The sequence below is a fragment of the Anas platyrhynchos genome, chromosome 3 (genome assembly GCF_047663525.1).
Source record: "Anas platyrhynchos isolate ZD024472 breed Pekin duck chromosome 3, IASCAAS_PekinDuck_T2T, whole genome shotgun sequence".
In the NCBI taxonomy this organism is placed as follows: Eukaryota; Metazoa; Chordata; class Aves; order Anseriformes; family Anatidae; genus Anas; species Anas platyrhynchos.
Window position 1 is genome coordinate 117,347,091 of NC_092589.1, and position 17,447 is coordinate 117,364,537.

At 42.6% G+C, this 17,447-nt stretch overlaps 3 protein-coding genes across 3 annotated transcripts; 1 reads left to right on the forward strand and 2 right to left on the reverse strand.

Moving 5' to 3' along the window:
* Positions 1 to 2,168: 2,168 nt before the first annotated feature.
* On the reverse strand, positions 2,169 to 3,992 carry LOC119712997 (gallinacin-7-like). The gene is made up of 4 exons (XM_072036552.1): positions 3,614 to 3,992; positions 3,160 to 3,245; positions 2,616 to 2,791; positions 2,169 to 2,391 (listed from the first exon to the last, which is right to left on the reverse strand). The coding sequence occupies exons 2-4, from the start codon at positions 3,215 to 3,217 to the stop codon at positions 2,311 to 2,313; spliced, it is 315 nt and encodes a 104-aa protein (XP_071892653.1). The 5' UTR covers positions 3,218 to 3,245; positions 3,614 to 3,992; the 3' UTR covers positions 2,169 to 2,310.
* Positions 3,993 to 5,624: 1,632 nt separating this feature from the next.
* Positions 5,625 to 9,800, forward strand: LOC110354224 (gallinacin-8). Its single transcript, XM_072035139.1, has 4 exons — positions 5,625 to 5,766; positions 8,284 to 8,371; positions 8,648 to 8,781; positions 9,792 to 9,800. Exons 1-4 carry the CDS (start codon positions 5,647 to 5,649, stop codon positions 9,798 to 9,800), a joined length of 351 nt encoding a protein of 116 aa, XP_071891240.1. The 5' UTR covers positions 5,625 to 5,646.
* A 3,313-nt stretch (positions 9,801 to 13,113) lies between these two features.
* Positions 13,114 to 14,900, reverse strand: LOC119716599 (gallinacin-9). Its single transcript, XM_072036551.1, has 2 exons — positions 14,740 to 14,900; positions 13,114 to 13,247 (listed from the first exon to the last, which is right to left on the reverse strand). The coding sequence occupies exons 1-2, from the start codon at positions 14,795 to 14,797 to the stop codon at positions 13,114 to 13,116; spliced, it is 192 nt and encodes a 63-aa protein (XP_071892652.1). The 5' UTR covers positions 14,798 to 14,900.
* Positions 14,901 to 17,447: the final 2,547 nt, after the last annotated feature.

Consider the following 17,447-nt stretch of genomic DNA (forward strand, 5'->3'; position numbering starts at 1 on the left):
TACTAAATATTTTTTCATATCATATTTCAGTATCATATATCCTATATATGAAATATATCATATATTTCATATGATATATAGGATATATAGGATATATTATATATCCTATATATGAAATATCATATATCCTGATATGAATGAAGTAGCTTTTTATTTTCTACATATTTTAAAAAATGAGTTGTTGTGGTGTGGTTTTTTTCGGTATAAAAATTTGATAGTTCAATTCCTGGTGTGTCTATGAACTTCTGACCATAAAGCAAGAAAATGGAGGGAAAGAAAATGGCATAACATGTAGTTGCTTCACAACTTGCCAAGAGTTTGTGGTTAGCTTGCCTACCAACCGTAACTGTTACTCAACCTGAAGCAGTTAGGAGCAAAATGAAGGGATAATTCCAAACTTGGCTCCTAATAGTTTTCTGGTGAAAAAAAAAAAAAAAAAGAAGAAGAAGAAAAAAAAAAGAAAAAGTAGAAAATATTAAGGAGGTCTTTTATAGCATCAATTTTAATTAAATTACTTAATGAAATCATTGATAAATTATTTAATAAAATTATTATTATTATTAAAAATAATATATTTTTTTAATAAACCTAATTTCAAATGCTACTACACCAAAACCTGACTGCTGTTCCACCCCTCACCTCCAGAGGACAGTTTGTGCATTGCAATGAAGGCTTCAGGCATCTTGAGGTCATTGTATTCAGGTACAGGCAAAGCAATGTTCCTCAGTTGTGTGGTGATGGCATCCCTTAACCTCCTTCATGTGTGTTGAATTCTTGCCATAAGGCATAACCATTGCATAGGAGGTGAATGCATTTTGATGCAATTGTGGAGTGTACAGTATAAAGAAATTCAGATTTCTCTAGAATCACTGCAAAAGCTGTTACCAGCTGTTGTACTACTGAAGGAGATCCACTCAGTGGAAGATAGCCAGTATTTAGATGATGTTCTGTATTTATAGGTGCATCTGTAATGGATGTAGTGCATTATAGATATCAGATAAAGCTTTGAGACAAGTTTAGATAATCTCAATTAGCAACAAATATGTACGTGGTTATAAGCTTTGATTAGTGCACTAAAACTATCTAACCAAGATGATGAATTTAATGATCCTCTAGTTATCTTGATTAACCAGGGAGAAATCATAATATGAGGTTAAAATCTCCATGGACAGATCCCACTCCATCTTCTATTTGACTTGACAGCTAAAGGTATCAAGCTAGGAGCAGAATCCAGCCCTTTGGTGCTACTGTGCCAGCAGTAAGGACCACAGAGTGGGAATGTGTTTGCTAGTGTCCTCGTCCCCTCTTTGTACCTCTTTTCTAATTTGTGTCCTGTCAGGGGTCTGATGTCATCCAAAATGTTGCTGGATTTCACTTCCATGAGGTCTCTTCAGGAACAAAATGTCTCAAGTGCCTCCAGGCCCACTGAAGGAAGTAGCTGGAGATACCTTGGCATTTTCTACACTGCTAGGCAACGATGACAGAGAAAAAGAGAATGAAAGCATGAAACCTGTCTCTGACATCTCAGTCCAAAATAGTAAAATGTCTTGAAAAAGCAGCTTTGAAACTACTGGAATGTGTACTTGTACACTAGCACCGAGCACAGAGAGAAATTAGGTTTCTTTCCTGACCATGGTCACTGCAGGAGTCTTCTAAGGATGTGGCCACTGGGGGGCAGAGGATAAAATGTCCTCACTTTTCCCTCAGGTGTGGAAGGACATAAGTGTTAGATCATAGAATCATTAAGGCTGGAAAACACCCTAAAGATCTTTAAGTCCAACCATCACCCACCACCACCACATCCACCACTAAAGCATCTTCCTAAACACTACATCCCCACGTCTTCTAAATGCCTCCAGGGATGGGGGCATCTCCACTTCCCTAGGCAGCCTGTTCCAATGCCTAAACCTTCTTTCTGTGAAGAAATTCTTCCTGATATCTAATCCAAACCTCCCCTGGCACAATTTGAGGCTGATTTCCTCATGCCCTTGTCAACCGTCTCGCTACAGCCTCCTTTCGTGTAATTGTAGAGAGTGATGTTTCACCTCAGCCTCTTTTCTGCAGACTATACAAGCCACCAGCCCACCTGTGTGTTACTGCTTGTAGCCCACGTGTTCCTAGGAAAAATCCCCTCCTTCCCCACCAAACACAGCCAAAGTTCAACCATATGAATGCCATCGGAAGTAATTTTATTAAAGGGAGGAAAGAAACGGTTTCTGTGGTGATTTATGTTTTCGCAGATGCTGTTGTTTGCTTCAGTGCAAAGGAAAGTTGTGGGAGCAAGACCTGGTGCCACTAGGAGTGATGGGGTCAGTGTGACTGAGAGGCCACTAGGTAGATGCAGAAAGGATTTCCAAGGAGAATCCATGTGGTCATCAGTGCCTCCACCCCCTGCATGGAGAAAAAGAGACAGTCTCAGGTTACCCACCAGGAGGTTTTCTGCAATGTTATTTTAGGAGGATCTATCTGGTTTATGTCACGGCACCACAAGATCAGCTGCCATGGAATGTGAATGCCCCCCGAGGACCCTCCGTGCCAGCAAAGCTGGCGTCAGAGAAGTGAGAGAAGATGGTGTCAGCAGCTGTGCCTCTCAGATGTCACTCAGGAGAAAATACCAGGAGGATCTCAGTCACTGCTGAGGGGATGCCTTGCACTTTCACGTACTTCACACAGCAGGAACCTCCATTATGGCACGTTCCAACCCAGTAATATGGCCGCCGACATATCCCAGGGAAGCAGAGTCCATTTTGGAGTACACAAGGGTCGGTTGGCCTAGGGAAGAAGTGCTGACCTGCATGGTGAAAAAAAAATAATAGTTGTTTACCTCACAGGTGAGCAGAAGTGGATGCACTTTCCACTCTAATTCCTCTTCACATCTCAGAATCACAGAATCACAGAATCACAGCATGGCTGGGGCTGGGGGCACCCTTGGGTGCCCTGGTCCCCCCCTTCCCCAGCAGGGTGCCCAGCCCCATGCCCTTGGGCTCGGGGAGCTCTCCAAGGAGGCTCCCCAGGTCCGTTTCTGCAGAGCTACTTCGGGCTAGGTGCCCTTGGCTTGTCCCGTTCCTCCTCAAGGGACAGGACTTTGGGCTTCTCCTTGGTGAACCTCTTGGCACTCCTGTAGGCCCAGCTCTCCAGCCTGCCAAGGTCACAGCTTACCTGCCACCCCTTGGAGCACCATGAAGAGGACAGCCAGGAGCTGGTAAAGGATCCTCATGGCCACTGCTGAGCTGTGAAGTCCTTATCTGCAAGGAACAGAGATCACGAGATCACAAAATTCACTACATGGCCTGCTCCCTCCTGACTGGGGGAGTGCTTAAAACATGCCATGCATGACAAAACCCAGAGGCTTATAAAATACAGTGAACTTGAATGAAGAATGCAGTGGAAACTGCATCCTTGGAGACATTTAAAACCTTCCTAAATGGAAACCACATCTTCTTTGAGCAGGGATTCAGACAAGAAGTCCCCACAGTCCCTTTCAACTTAAATTGTCCTGGTATTCTGTCTACGTTAGGGGTATTGGTCTTCTTGCATTGAAAAATGATACTCCAGACCTGTACGGCACAGGACAGATCACTCTGAAACAATCACAGACCCATGAATGATTCACCTTCAACCCTGCAGTAGTTCACAAAGTGTTCAGAGACTGAATCTACTACCATCATCCTTCTGAAAGTCAGAAAAGGACTCTTGAACTCAGCCCAAAAGGGACTGAAAATTGGGCAAGTTATGTAGCTCAAGAGGCAATTTCTGATGCCTAAAGTGGATGTTTCTGGGTCTCTCTCCACTCCCTTTGGAGGTCAGCAAAACAGCTTCCTCCTGCAGTCCCTGCAAGCCACCTGTGGTTCTGCAGGACACGCACACATGGCCACACTCACTGCACTAATGAGATGGGTGGGGTTAATGAGTGCTGAATACTTGTTGGATTGAAGAGGAATGAAAGCAAAAGAAGTGGAAAAGGGGAAGGAGGTGAGGGTGCCTGTCTAGGACAAGGCACAGGAGGAGGTACCAGCAGAGGAGGTGCAGGATCACTCACCACTGCCTTCTGTCTCTGTTCTCCAGCAGATGCCCTAGACCCAAACATGCCTCTTTATATAAAATTTGGGGTTGCTGCCAGAGCAGGCACAGGCCAATGAACAAAGCCTTTCCCAGCTAGCTTTGATCTGCACTTCGGTGTCTTCCAATGAGACAGGAGGCACTGCTTTGGAACTGCTTTGACCACAAATCCCCCGATCTTGGTGCAATCCATCTTAGAGCATTTCACTTTTTGCAAGAGACGTTAAGCCACAGGGTTATGTGAAATACCTGGGAACACGCAATGACTGCTGCCTAGGTCCTGTGGGGTCTTTGTTCTGCCTTCAGCATGCAGCTTAATTGTCTAGCTTGCAACAGCAGCATGGCCATTGTATGCCTCCGTAATGTTTTGTCCTTTTCATCTTTCCTGGTTGTCTTTTGTCCATGTCAATAAAAGAATGAGCACTTCTTTCTTTTTGGCTTCTTAGTTGTATAGTTAACAGTTTATTGCATAGTAGTATATGAAATTTTAACTTAAATTCATACCACCTTTCATACCCTATCATAATGGATCACATTTCCATTTCCATTGATGCTTCTTAGAGTTTACTCTTATTTTTTTTTCTGCTGTTTCAGTGTTCTTCCTGATACAAACTTTCAATTAATCTTTCTCAGACTGTCCAGATTCTGGCAGGATAACCAGCATGCCTGCCAGCCTCATATGTATTTATCAGGTTATCTGGTCCTTGTTTCTTTGGGAAACTTCCCCAGTCCCTCATGTTACCCCATCTCCTCTGGATGCGCCCTTGCTTATCCTACTCTCTGCTCTAGAAGTTCCAACCCCTAAAACTAATGACAAACAAATCATTGTATGTGAGCCAGCAACTTAAAAAAAATCAAGCCATGCTTGATAACTTTCAGACTTGATAGCCCATGCCTTGAGAAGTTTGTTTCTGTGGTTCAAGGATGGTGGGAAGACCCAGATGCATGCAGCAGCTGTCAGCTTGGCAGTCAGACTGTGCTGTGCTGTGTCCCACCAGGCAGGAGGTCAGGTCCTTGCCAGCTATAAAGCTATCAGATTTAGAGTTGCTTGAGTTGACTGAAATGAAAGGCATCTCATGTGCCCACCTTCACGTTATTTAATCTATGTTTTGGCCCCATCTCCATGGGTAAAATCTTGGTGAAGCCTGGCCTTGTAATAAAACCTGAAGACAAATATTAGTGCTGCTCATGCAGTGCTGTGGCAGAAAACACCAGGCAGCAGGGGTGATTTCCAGGCAGCTTTTGGCCAAGTCAGGTCTGGGCAGGTTTCCACAGTGCCGGCCAAGGCCACCGAACAGGCAGCAGGACATTTCCCCAGCTGGATTTCATGATATTCTTGCTAATTGTGGACGTGCCGTAAGGACAAGCATTGGGCAATCATTCCAAAGGTCTGTTATCCCTTCCTGTCATTTGCACAGAGCACACGGGGAGAAGAGGATGGCAAAGAGAGGGTGGAGGATCCTTTTGGCCTGAAGGTGTCTGAGGACTCCCCGACATCAGAGGTAAGCCACAGCAGGATAGAAATGATAAATAGACACAAGGGGCTTGATTCAGTGGCCTTCACTCCAACACCCAGAGGAATTTGCAATGCTCTGGGTGAGACGGGGCTGGCAGACAAGGTTCAGGAGAGAGGAGACCAAGCCTTGCTGGAGCAGCCTGACTGGCCAGGAGGGACACAAGGACATCCCGGGTGGCACTTGCCTAAGCGTGAGCAAACTAATCGATCCCTGAATATTCACAGAGCACAGGAGTCTGTGGCATTTTGGTGATACAAAGATCTACTTTAAGCCAGCTGGGATTTAGAAGATTATTTTATATATATAGCATTTATATCTAAAACTTTGTTAGCATGACCATGTGGAAGGACTCTTCTTCTAAATACTATCTGACTTAAAGCATATATATACGCATATATATATTAGTGTGAACGTCCTAGGAGGACTGTAGAGAAATGAGAGGGTAAGAAATACCATCATTATAAGAATATGTGTAATTTTAAACAAGGAATTACTTAGTATCCTGGCTGTTATTGACTAAATCATAGATTGGGATATCTGATTATTATTTTTTTTCTATTTGTATGTTATTTAGCTAAGATAAAATATAAAGCAGGTTAGAAAAATCAGTCTTTATTTGTTAGAATACTTATATATTACAAAATAAATATAGCCATACTTTATATATATAATATAATAACGATGCTATGATTTTATGGTTCTATGATTTTATGGTTCTCTGATATATATGTGCCTGCATGTGGTCATTAAAAGAAGAACACAATTTAAATGCTGCAATATCCCTTGAAGCATCATGGAGAGAGAAAAGTAAATTAGAAATACAGCTGTCAAGGTATATCTGGTATACAATATTAATGCATGGATTACGTGTATTTAATTACTAAGGTACGGGTTGGGTTTAATTAGTAAGATACAGGTTAAATACTGATACTTTTTATGATCTTGAGTAGCCAAACTGATATTTAAAGTCAATAACAATATACAGGAGTTAAAATAGAAGATAGTTTAATCACCATATTTAAGAAATTTAAAGTAAATTTGCCAACAAGTATAACAACAGATATAGGTTACCCAGGGAGGTTTTGGAGTCTCCCTCCTTGGAGATTTTCAAAAGCCACCTGGATGTAGCCCATCCTGGATGTGGCCTCCAACCTCAGCCACTCCACGATTCCGTGTGGTTCTGTGAATTCATGAGCTGAAGGTTTTGTCCCAGTATTGGCAGCACAGGGGAACACTTTGGCCTAAACATATTTGGCTTGTTGGCTTCTAGGAAGTGATGTTTCAGCTGCTGGGAAATGCCATGAGAAGCCCAAGTCATTGGCTGGCCAGTCTGTGGCAGCTTTGTCATCAGCAGGAATATATAAACCCCGTTGTTTTGGGGCAAGGCATCACCCTGTGAAGCTGAGCACCCCACTAAGAGGAACCAGGTAGGACAGACCAGCCAGAGTGCCCCCTCTCCACGTGTTACCTACTGATGCCTCAAGTCCTCTAGGATGAGCTGAAGACAATTGATAAAGAGAAAAAATACATACATATATATATATTTTTTTAAATATCCCTTGCTTATCTAAAATGAAATCTGTCATTCCAAGGTGTCTGCTTCTGTGGCTTAATTAAAATCTTATGGACAATGAAAAGTATGATACTTGATATTTGATCAATGCATTTGAATTATTATTGTAGTCAATAATGGTGATTCTGTATGACTATAGTGGTTTGTATCATTTGCAAAATTTAATTAGAGCCTGCAGGAAGGACTGATGCTGGGGAGATGCTTTGAGGCTTTCAGCTGGTGTATGTTATAGAGGTGTTATGGAGAGAAGGAATAGACGTCTCAGCTTTTTCTGTAAAAATATTTTCAAGGACTTGCTTTTGTAGGTTTGTAAGCTACAAAAATTATTATTATTTCTACAATTAAAATTTCTGAGTGTTCATTATCCAGAGAAATGAGAATGGTTTAAGTCATTATCTACACATCCCTGAATCAAAATTTGTGATAATTAAATAAAACGGGCACTTTTTTCATTAATCATCTTGCCATAAACATGCAGCACCATACCCTATAGGCTCCCATGTAGAAAGTTAATTCTGTCTCAGCCAGACCCAAAACAGTTGCTCAAAAAGAAGGGAAAAAAAAAAAGAGAGAGAGAATAAAACTGTAAATAGAAGTATTGATGCTTTTGTTTATGTGGCAATGTTCTATATAAGTTATAAAAGACACCTAGAAAAAATTGCTTAATAAGACTTGGAAGATTTTTATTTTATTATTATTTTATTTTATTTTATTTTATTTTATTTTATTTTATTTTATTTTATTTTATTTTATATCTTATGTAAGTTATAACATTCAGGGTCTATGAAATACGAATGTAGGAGGCATTGATGTTGGCTGTCTTTGCATGCAATGGAGAGAAAATCACTATATTCATTTTATACTTTTAAGTTTTAAGAGAGTAAAGTATATTTCCTTCATCTTATGAACTGAACTTTAAAAGTATATCTTTAAAATATATTTAACTTTAAACTTTAAAATGAACTTTAAAATATATCTTTCTTCAGAAAGTGGTATTTCAATAGATTGATTCTAGAACACTTACTCAATTGCATAAATGTCAACTTTTATTTACAAATTGCGGCTTATATGTCATACATAATATTGGGGTCAAGTAATGGCCAATGCACCTTTTCCTGTGCTTTTTCCTAGTAGCTGTTGTACCTTGTGCCACTGCATTCGGACATGAAGATCATTTACCTTTTCTTTGCTGTGCTCCTCCTAGTGCTCCAAAGCTCTTTAGGTAAGAGATCCATAAAGGCAGAGGAAACCCTGAGGGGATTTGGTGAGTATGGAAAGGGTAAAGTAGAAATAGAAATAAAATGGGTTTAAATCTTGGGCTACTTCTGTAGTAGTCAAACACTCCATGTGTGATATCCTCTTTTGGATATGAAGAGAATTTAATGGTGTGAACGTGGCCAGACCATAGGCAGACTAAAATATTATTGTCATGCTACAGCCCTGACTCATACTTAGTCTTCTTTGGGAAGGAAAATCAAGACTCAGCTTCTTTTCACAGGTTTCATGCGAGCACCTAACAACGCCGTGCAATGCAAACAGGCTGGGGGTACCTGTTCCACGGACCACTGCCCCCCACCCAATACAAGAGCCTTTGGACGGTGCAAGCAGGGGATCCCTTGCTGTCGGACTGTGGTGAGTTGAGGATTTGATGAAGACTGGGTGTTTCATGGGGGAATGGGTTCATTACTCACTTTAACACATCCAGTCTGCCCTTGGATATGAAAGCTCCCAAGGGAGCAGGGACTCTACATTCAGAGGATTTCCTAAAGGTTTCCTCGCTTGCTCCATGTGTAACACACAGGGTCAATAACGATGCAGCTCAAGTGCCTTGTAGGAAAGATAATTCACAGTCAAAACTCTTTGGAAGAGATAAATAATTAGCAAGAAATTAACTTGTCTCTGCAGTTCCTATTACCTGGTCTAGATGCCTCGTGACATGCAATATTGGCTTTGGAGGACATATTTCTCTATAGGATGTGCACGTTGTCTGGAGTCCTGGAATGTTTGGATCAGGTTCATAGGAAACCTGCATGTTTTATATAGTAAAGTCTACCAGGACTCGCTCATGTTCAGAAGTAAAATCTGAAAGTCATGTTGTCTGTAATTGTCCCCTTGCTAGGGAAAAAAAAAAAATCTAATACCTTACCAGAATTTAAAAGTTTCTTCTACATATTTATTCCAATACAAAGCAAAAAAATGCAAAAGTACACTCTGCTTCTACTGTTTCTAATACTTAATTTTCTGCTTCTTTCTGCTGCAAGATGTTGTAGCTAGTCGTGGTTTTGAACACTCATTTAAATTTTGTGCAATAGTAATGGCAGAGACATTAAAAATAAAGAGGGAGCAGCAGATTTATATAGAGAAATTCCATATCTCCATATCAGAGACTTCAAGATGCAAAAGAAGCTTCAGGTAAAGAAGCTTCCTTGCATTTCATTATTAAGTAAAATAGAAAGGTTTTCTATTACGTTACTAAAAACGTGATTACAATTTAGCAGCAGAAAGACTTTAGAGATCCTACTAAGAATTCCTGAGTTATCCAGGAACATTTTTGCTCTCAGTGCTTGGTGCTGTCAGTTCCTTTTTTTTTTTAATTATTATTATTTATAACATAATCTTAAAGTTTCTTTTCTCTTTTGCAGTATGACTAGTGTTTTCCAGTATCTTAGACCAGCTAAGCAGATCTTCTGGCAATGAGAGATATCATCCCTTTAGAAAATCTGGAATTTGGGGCTGAAAATATGGTTTTCACACACACACACACACACACACACATATGCAAACACACACAAACCCCAAAACACAAACAACAGAAGAATGACAACAAACACCTCAGCCAACAAACTGAATGGCTTGAAAAGACTCTGAAACTGATCATTGGACTGCCCAGAAAAGACTCTTTTGCTTTTTTTTTTTCTAAAATAAAATAGTTTCTTAACAAAACTGCACTGCATCCCAAAGCGCAGATTATCGGCATGCAGAAGTCTGTCCCCTTGAGAGGACACAGAACAGGTTCTTGCCTTGGCATCCAGAACAGATGCTCGTGTTTTTTCTTTTATATTTAATAGTAATAATGGGATTGGCACTGAAAGATAAAGTCTCCGGGAGAGACTGAATGCACAGCTGAGGTTTTCAAATTTCATGGTCTACATATCTCTACAAATTTTAATAAACTTGCTCCAGAAGAATTGCATCTGGTCCTTATACCTGCAAGGAATTGTCTTGGTTTGTGTTTTTGCTAGAAGATCTGGCTCCCATCTTGGCCAGGATTAGTGTGATATGGGGTAAAGTTCTTCAGGAAACCAAACCCATATACAGACAGTAGCACGGCCTGATCCTCTTCCTTATAAGATTTACTAGCAACAATGAGGGATAACTTCCCCAAACACACTGTGATTAGGCTAGCAAAAAAATGGAACAAGGGGCCGTGTTCGGGGCACATGGCAGTCCAAAACCAGCTCATAGCAGCTGATGGGATGGAAAGCATGGATTCCTTTAGCCATCCCTCATCTCAAATCCTTTTGCCCTGTGTTCTGGGATGCTGGGGATGGGAAGGGGAAGCAAGGCACGCTTCTATACCTCATAACAGCAGGTGATGAGACCCTAGGATGATGGACATGCATCCAGAGAGCACAGTGCTGTGCTAAATAGTTTGGATCATTAGGATCCCATTAATGTGATGCTTGTCTAGACCAAATAAAGGTAACAGGAGCAGAATCAGATGTGGCGAGGCAGTTTTAAGACCTAAAGAAGCTGGCCTTCTGCCATGCTAGGGTTTCTCTGCATTACCATTTCCAGCTCTTCTCGCTGGGTTGGCAGGTGATGCTCACTGGAGGGCTGGAGAACTTCTGAAACCCTCCCTGGTTTATGATTTACCCACATGTGCGTTGCCACACACAGGCTGCTGCAACCCAGACACTCTGCAGGATAATTTAACAGGACTCAATGACACATGTACTTGAATTAACTTAATTTAGTTAAATAAGCTTCATTTACAAGTTGATTTTTTTTTAGACAATAATAACAAAAACCACCCTGACATACACGAGCAAATGTCAGCAATGTGGTTTCACAGTGTCTTGCTTTTATTAGAATTGAAGCTGCAAATCTCTATCAGGGCTACAAGAACTCCTCCTCACATCTTCTCGTGCTCCCAGGAGTCTTCACCCCATGGGAAAGGCTCCTCAGGTTTGCACCAAGGCCGGGATCCATTGATGTCAGAAAACTGGAGATGTCTCAGGTTCCCAGAGCTCTTGTCTGCCTGGTCAGTGAGGTGTAAATTTAGGAACTGGGTGTCCTGCAAAGAGAAATGAAGTGCTTAGCTATTCTGCCTGTATCTGTCCAAACAAGTAAATGATGCTTTCCCATTTCAGGCCAGTGTAGAAATATGGCAACACATGGGGTTTGACAACAGGAGACCCGTGGGATCTGGACCTCTGCTCTGTGCTCACAGAATCACAGCACGGCTGAGTCTGGGCGCACCCCTGGGTGCCCCTGTCCCCTCTCGGGGCACCCCTGGGCCCAGCAGTGCTGCCTGAGGGGCAGGAGGAGCCGCCGGGGCTCCAGGCTGGGCCCGGGGCCTCTGGGCCTGGCCCTGGGCAGCGCTGAGCAGAGCCCGGCTCCGGCCTCTCCGCACCTCCCTGCGGGTACTGACGGCCATGGGGGAGCTCCCCTGGAGCCTCCTCTGCTCTAGGCCCAGCAGCCCCAGCTCCCGCAGCCTCTCCTCACAGCACAGGGGCTCCGGGCACGGCAGCACCCTGGGGGTCCCCCACTGGGCCCAGGTCTCTCGGTGCTGGGGGCCCAGGACTGGTCCCAGCACTCCAGGTGCTGCCTCCCCAGTGCTGAGTAGAAGGGCCATAAGATAAACCAGATAAAATGGAGGGTGTGGATGTTCCCACTCAGCACCCACCACAGTTTGCTGGCTGCAGCTGCTGCTGACCCAAAATGCCTGACAGGCATATGTCTTAAGAGTAAAACTAATTTATGAATAAAGAGCGGTTGATCCTTTCCCTTTCTTCCATCCCCTCAGATGTGTGACAAGGCCTCTCACTTCTGTTGTATCCTTCAACAAGATGTTTCACAGAAAGCCGATTCAATTGAATATTAAGGCAAATAATTAAAAATAAAATTACTTAAACAAAGCAAAAACTACAGCAACAACAGATTTATAATATCCAAAAGCGTGTGGATCTGTCACAGCTCCTTTGATATGAAATGCCACCAACTGCAGAGTTGGACCATGACTTATTACAGCATCGCTCCGTATGGCACAGCTCCTATAGGTGCAGAAGCTTTCTAAAGGTACAGAGGAAAAAATGTTGTACTTCTACAGGGTGGAAGATCTCCTACAGTCTAATTTAATCTAATATCTGGCCCTCTTACCCAATAAAGCAAAAATCTCATGGAGAAAACAGCCCTCTTGCTGCAAACACAGCCAGCTCTGGCAAACTCCAGCTCCTTCCCTGCTCATCACCAAGTTCTCCCTGTGGCTTTTTCAGAGAAAGCAGACTGGCGTTTTTCTTTGCTGCTTCTCTAGCTACCTACAGGAAATGTGACATTCACTGTGGTTATGTTTTATTTCATCTCTGAAACATGAAACCATTTGGTGCACCAGAGACCGAATAATATAGAATGCCCATTGGCTTCAAAGATGAAGGAGGCAGGATAGGACATTCCTTTGAAACTAAATTTCCTAAGGGTTGGGAAAGGCTAATTCAGTATCAGCTCCACGGATCTATGTGCTGCCTGAACAGCAAATATTCTGTTTAATTCCACAAAGCTCCATTTTTCTGTTATCAGCCAAAAGCCCAGCAATTAGATTTGTTTTTTGTTTGTTTGTTTGTTTGTTTTTAACTTTTTTGGAGGACATAAGAAGCAGGAGAAGGTGTCCTGTGTGCCAAAGAGAATGAAAAGCCCAGTAAATCTATTTGTACTTGCATGAGCATTGCACTGGAGGAATTCATCTTACCATTTGCAGCATTTCAGCTTCCCATTGCGGCAGGTCCCAATGTCAACCAGAGGACCAGAGCATGCAATAAAAGAGCAGGAGCCATGGCTTTGCCGGCATGCTACGGTGTCAGTATCTTCTTGGCTGTAAGCTGAAAAAAAATCAAGGGAAAATTCATGTTCATTTGTCAAGTTTCAGGATAAGGAGAGTTGCATCATCAAATTAACCAGGCATAGTATGTGATATCATGACATAGCGCTTGGCATGCAGGTTTGTGATTGGGGTAACTGAGGTCTTTACATCCATATAAAATGCAAACTAGCTAGAACAGTGGGCTGTAATGTCTGGAGAAACAGTCTACTTGATTAGCAATGACACATAACTTCTAGCTTCTTTAGCATTTCTCCTGGAGGCATGTGCTTGTCTTTCCAGTTACACACAGGAATACTACAGTATGTGAAAAAAACATAGGAAACACAGAAAGAAAATAAAAACAAAAACAAAACAAACAAAAAAACAACCTTGAAATGAATCTCATATTATCCCCAAAATGTGATGTTATTCAAATTAAAATGTATTAATTTGACCTTTTCAGGCTTTTTCAGCAAATGCAAAGCATATTTATGATTCATTATCATTATCTGCTACTTTCAATAGCTTTCTGCATGCTTACAGGAAAGGTTGCCAAGTAAGATTTTATTTTTTTTTATTATTTTATTTTATTTTATTTTATTTTATTTTATTTTATTTTATTTTATTTTATTTTATTTTATTTTATTTTATTTTATTTTATTTTATTTTATTTTATTTTATTTTATTTTTTTGCTAAGGATTTGTGATGCAGTTCTGTATATACTATAAACTAAAGCCAGTGACTATTCTCACTAGTGTTGTGTATGGTTTTAGCTAGGTGCTATGCTGATTTTACCATGCTCAATATGTTCAGAACTGAAGAACCAAATGCCCAGGTATTGTCAAACTCTGCAGCTCCATCTTCATCTGGGCAGCTGCCTGGGCTTATCCCAGATAAAGTGCTAGCCCCAAGAGTGGGTTCAGAGAGTTTCCAGGTTAAACATTACTTGTTCCAGCTGGGATGTTCAGGCAGAAATTCAATGTGTGTTCTTTTTATATGCTTTAAATGGATCTCCTACAAGTGCTTGCTCTTGGTCTAAGCAATTCTACATCCATTCACTGAGTAGACTGGCATTTGCTGGTCTAGGAAAGTAAGTACAAATTTGAGTCTACTGTAAACAGTGGGGAAAGATTAAATTTCTCTGAAGACCCCATGCCAGTCTGGAATGATGCATATGCTCCAAACCCATTTAATGCACATGGACAATAGAGTTCAGGCAAAGCCCCACAGTCTCAACTAATTATTTTTCTTCCTTTTTTTTTTCACATTACAGTGTGGGACACATTGCTGGGTCTTAAGCTCTAGAGAGCTGCCTGAATACACAAGAGGAACATCTTTTTGCTATCATGCCATCAGACAGCTGGACACGGGATGGATAGGGCTAGAAAGAGACCACCGGCAAAACTATCAAGGACCTTGACTCAGTAAGTTAAAGATTAGGGCTACAACTGGGGAAGTGGACTCTGCAAGTCCACTCAGAGCCCAAGAGCAGAGCTTTTTTGTCTCTTACCTGGAGCAGCCTGAAAGATGAAGAAGAGAAGAGCGACAAGGAAGAAAAGGATTCTCATGATTGCCAGCTGGGGATAGTCTTTGCAGGCGTGAAGATACCTGAGGATGGACGGAAGCTGATGAATGAGGCAGAAGATGGTTACTCCCCGTGCTTATAAAGGCTCTGGGATTGAGCAGCGCGGACAATTAGGGGGTGGAGGAGTGGTTGTCTGTAGAACAGAGAGTTCATTGCCCTATCACTATAGAGATTGGTGATGTATGAAGATGTTGCAACCCCACACATTCGAAGATGCCTGACCTGAACGATGACCAAACCATGTTAGCTGACCTGAGGAGCCAAAACACCCTGTGCTCGCCTGCCTGGTGCCAGCTGGTGGGCTGCACCCGGGCAGGACACAGGATTGGAGGAGGAGAGAGGTGGGTTTCTGTGACCCACAACACTGTAAACCGTGCAGATTTGCTGATGCCCCGTGGCTCTTGGCCATGGTGTTGTGACAGACTGTCCTCTCCCCAGCCACAAGGCACTGCTAGCGTAGCAAGGCTGCACAGAACTGGGAGGCAATGGACCCTCCTCTTTTTATGGAGGAGTGGGTCAGAGCTTCTGTCCTCACTGGGATGGGAATTGTAGGGCTGCAACTGGAGGAACTGGGATTGAAAGGATTGTGGACATTCCCCCTCGCTGCCCATAAAATCTGCAGCATGGTAACACCTCTGTCCTCCCAGATTTTCTCCTTGCGAGGTTCAAAGCTCAATTATTATCTGCATCTTATAATTCAGATCTTTGCCATGAATTTTTAAGAAACCTTGAAGATGAAGTCACTAGATGGGACTAGAAGGAAGACCACTGTGCATTGTGCCACCTTATTATGGGAGACTGCATCCCAAATCCCTTTCAACACCCAACTATGTCTTGAAAACAGTGAGGCTGTGTGCTCACTGCTGCTACCAGCATTGAATTCCTGAACCCCACTGATGTTTTCAGCCTTCTTCCAGTGCCTCTGCGGAGACCTCAGACCTACTCATTCTTTGCCCCAAATGGCTTCATTTTAATAACATTTTCCCTTGAAGTCACCTTCCTTATGTGGTTATAAACAGAATCACATCTCCCTGTCTTAAGATTCAGCATATCAGGTCTGCTTGTGTCTAATTGTGTGTGATGTCTTCACATCTCTTATCACTTTGTAACATTTTTCTATATCTGAAAATAAATAAATCTCTTTTTTTTTTTTTTTTTTTTTCTCATGCACGTGGTGGACCCGTTGTCTATAGGATGGACCAGAGGAAGTTTCACCAGAGCTTTATACAGCACTCTTAATATTTCTGCTTGTCTCCCAGAATTGCCACTCCTGAGGCATATGAGAACTGCATGTGTGTTTTGTTTTTTTTTTTTCAAGACAAGAATCATTAATGAAATCAAGTCAGGAGGGTGCTTAATTTTTTACTTTTTACTGCTTCTGTGCGAGCAGCAAACTGAAAAAATGGGGAATAAACAGAGGGAATTCAGCTATGTCTGAGCACAGAGGGCATGGACTTCTGTGTCTGGCAAACCAGCTGCCAGAAACTGGCTGTCAGGCATGAAGTGGGTGCTTCAGCTTGTGAAAAAAACGCATTGGTTCGCTATGTCAGGAGTAGGATTTTAGAAACAAGCAAAACTCTTCTTTACAGTGGAAGGCAGATGAGGAGGTTGAGGAGATAAAAGAAGAGGCAAGTGGCAAAGTGGACAAATTCCCTTCATTGCTTCGTGAGCTGTTGTCCCTGCCCAACACACTGGGAAATTATGTAATGCCGGTGGGACAGGTAGGACTGACAGCACTGCCATGACCCCGTGAGGTCCAAGGGAAGGAGGGGGAGTCTCAAATCTTCCTGTCTCATGTATTGGGCAAAGCATCAAGAAGATGCTTGGGGGTATCAAGCCCTCCCTTTGCACCCCATGGACATACAGTGGTGGGTTGACCCAATATGTTGCTGTAGTGATGTTTTTGGGAAACACGATGAGAAAACAGAGCTCCAGACCTCTGCCAGGGAGGTATGAGAATTGGGGTGGGCAGTGGTGGTCTATGGAAAGGGCATGCATGTCTGCACACACTGCCCAGGGCAGTGGCTGAGGCAGAGGCACAGGTTCCTAAATCGGCTGCAGCCTTCACAGCTGGTTCTTCACAGACCCATCCATGGAGATCCATGGACATCGAGGTGCTTGAGCGGGTCCAAAGAAGGGCGACGAAGCTGGTGAGGGGCCTGGAGAGCAAGTCCTATGAGGAGCGGCTGAAGGAGCTGGGCTTGTTCAGCCTAGAGAAGAGGAGGCTCAGGGGTGACCTTATTGCTATGTATAAGTACATTAAAGGAGGCTGTAGAGAGGTGGGGGTTGGCCTGTTCTCCCATGTGCCTGGTGACAGGACGAGGGGGAATGGGCTAAAGTTGCGCCAGGGGAGTTTTAGGTTAGATGTTAGGAAGAATTTCTTTACTGAAAGGGTTGTGAGGCACTGGAACGGGCTGCCCAGGGAGGTGGTGGAGTCACCATCCCTGGAAGTCTTCAAAAGACGTTTAGATGTAGAGCTTAGGGATATGGTTTAGTGGGGACTGTTAGTGTTAGAGGTTGGACTCGATGATCTTGAGGTCTCTTCCAACCTAGAAATTCTGTGATTCTGTGATTCTGAGATGAGAGGTACATAAGGTGAAATTATGCCCCTACCCCTCTGCATTGCCTCCTTT

Excerpts from the sequence above, each read along its gene's own strand:
- LOC119712997 (XM_072036552.1), bottom strand. The coding sequence starts at position 3,217 with ATGAGGATCCTTTACCAGCTCCTGGCTGTCCTCTTCATGGTGCTCCAA. Across the intron at positions 2,792-3,159 it reads GGTGCTCCAAGGGGTGGCAG|GTCAGCACTTCTTCCCTAGG; the intron begins GTAAGCTGTGAC and ends TTCACCATGCAG. Across the intron at positions 2,392-2,615 it reads CAGTGACTGAGATCCTCCTG|GGGGTGGAGGCACTGATGAC; the intron begins GTATTTTCTCCT and ends TTCTCCATGCAG.
- LOC110354224 (XM_072035139.1), top strand. The coding sequence starts at position 5,647 with ATGCTCTGGGTGAGACGGGGCTGGCAGACAAGGTTCAGGAGAGAGGAG. Across the intron at positions 5,767-8,283 it reads CGGGTGGCACTTGCCTAAGC|CTGTTGTACCTTGTGCCACT; the intron begins GTGAGCAAACTA and ends TTTTCCTAGTAG. Across the intron at positions 8,372-8,647 it reads AGTGCTCCAAAGCTCTTTAG|GTTTCATGCGAGCACCTAAC; the intron begins GTAAGAGATCCA and ends TTCTTTTCACAG.
- LOC119716599 (XM_072036551.1), bottom strand. The coding sequence starts at position 14,797 with ATGAGAATCCTTTTCTTCCTTGTCGCTCTTCTCTTCTTCATCTTTCAG. Across the intron at positions 13,248-14,739 it reads CATCTTTCAGGCTGCTCCAG|CTTACAGCCAAGAAGATACT; the intron begins GTAAGAGACAAA and ends ATTTTTTTTCAG.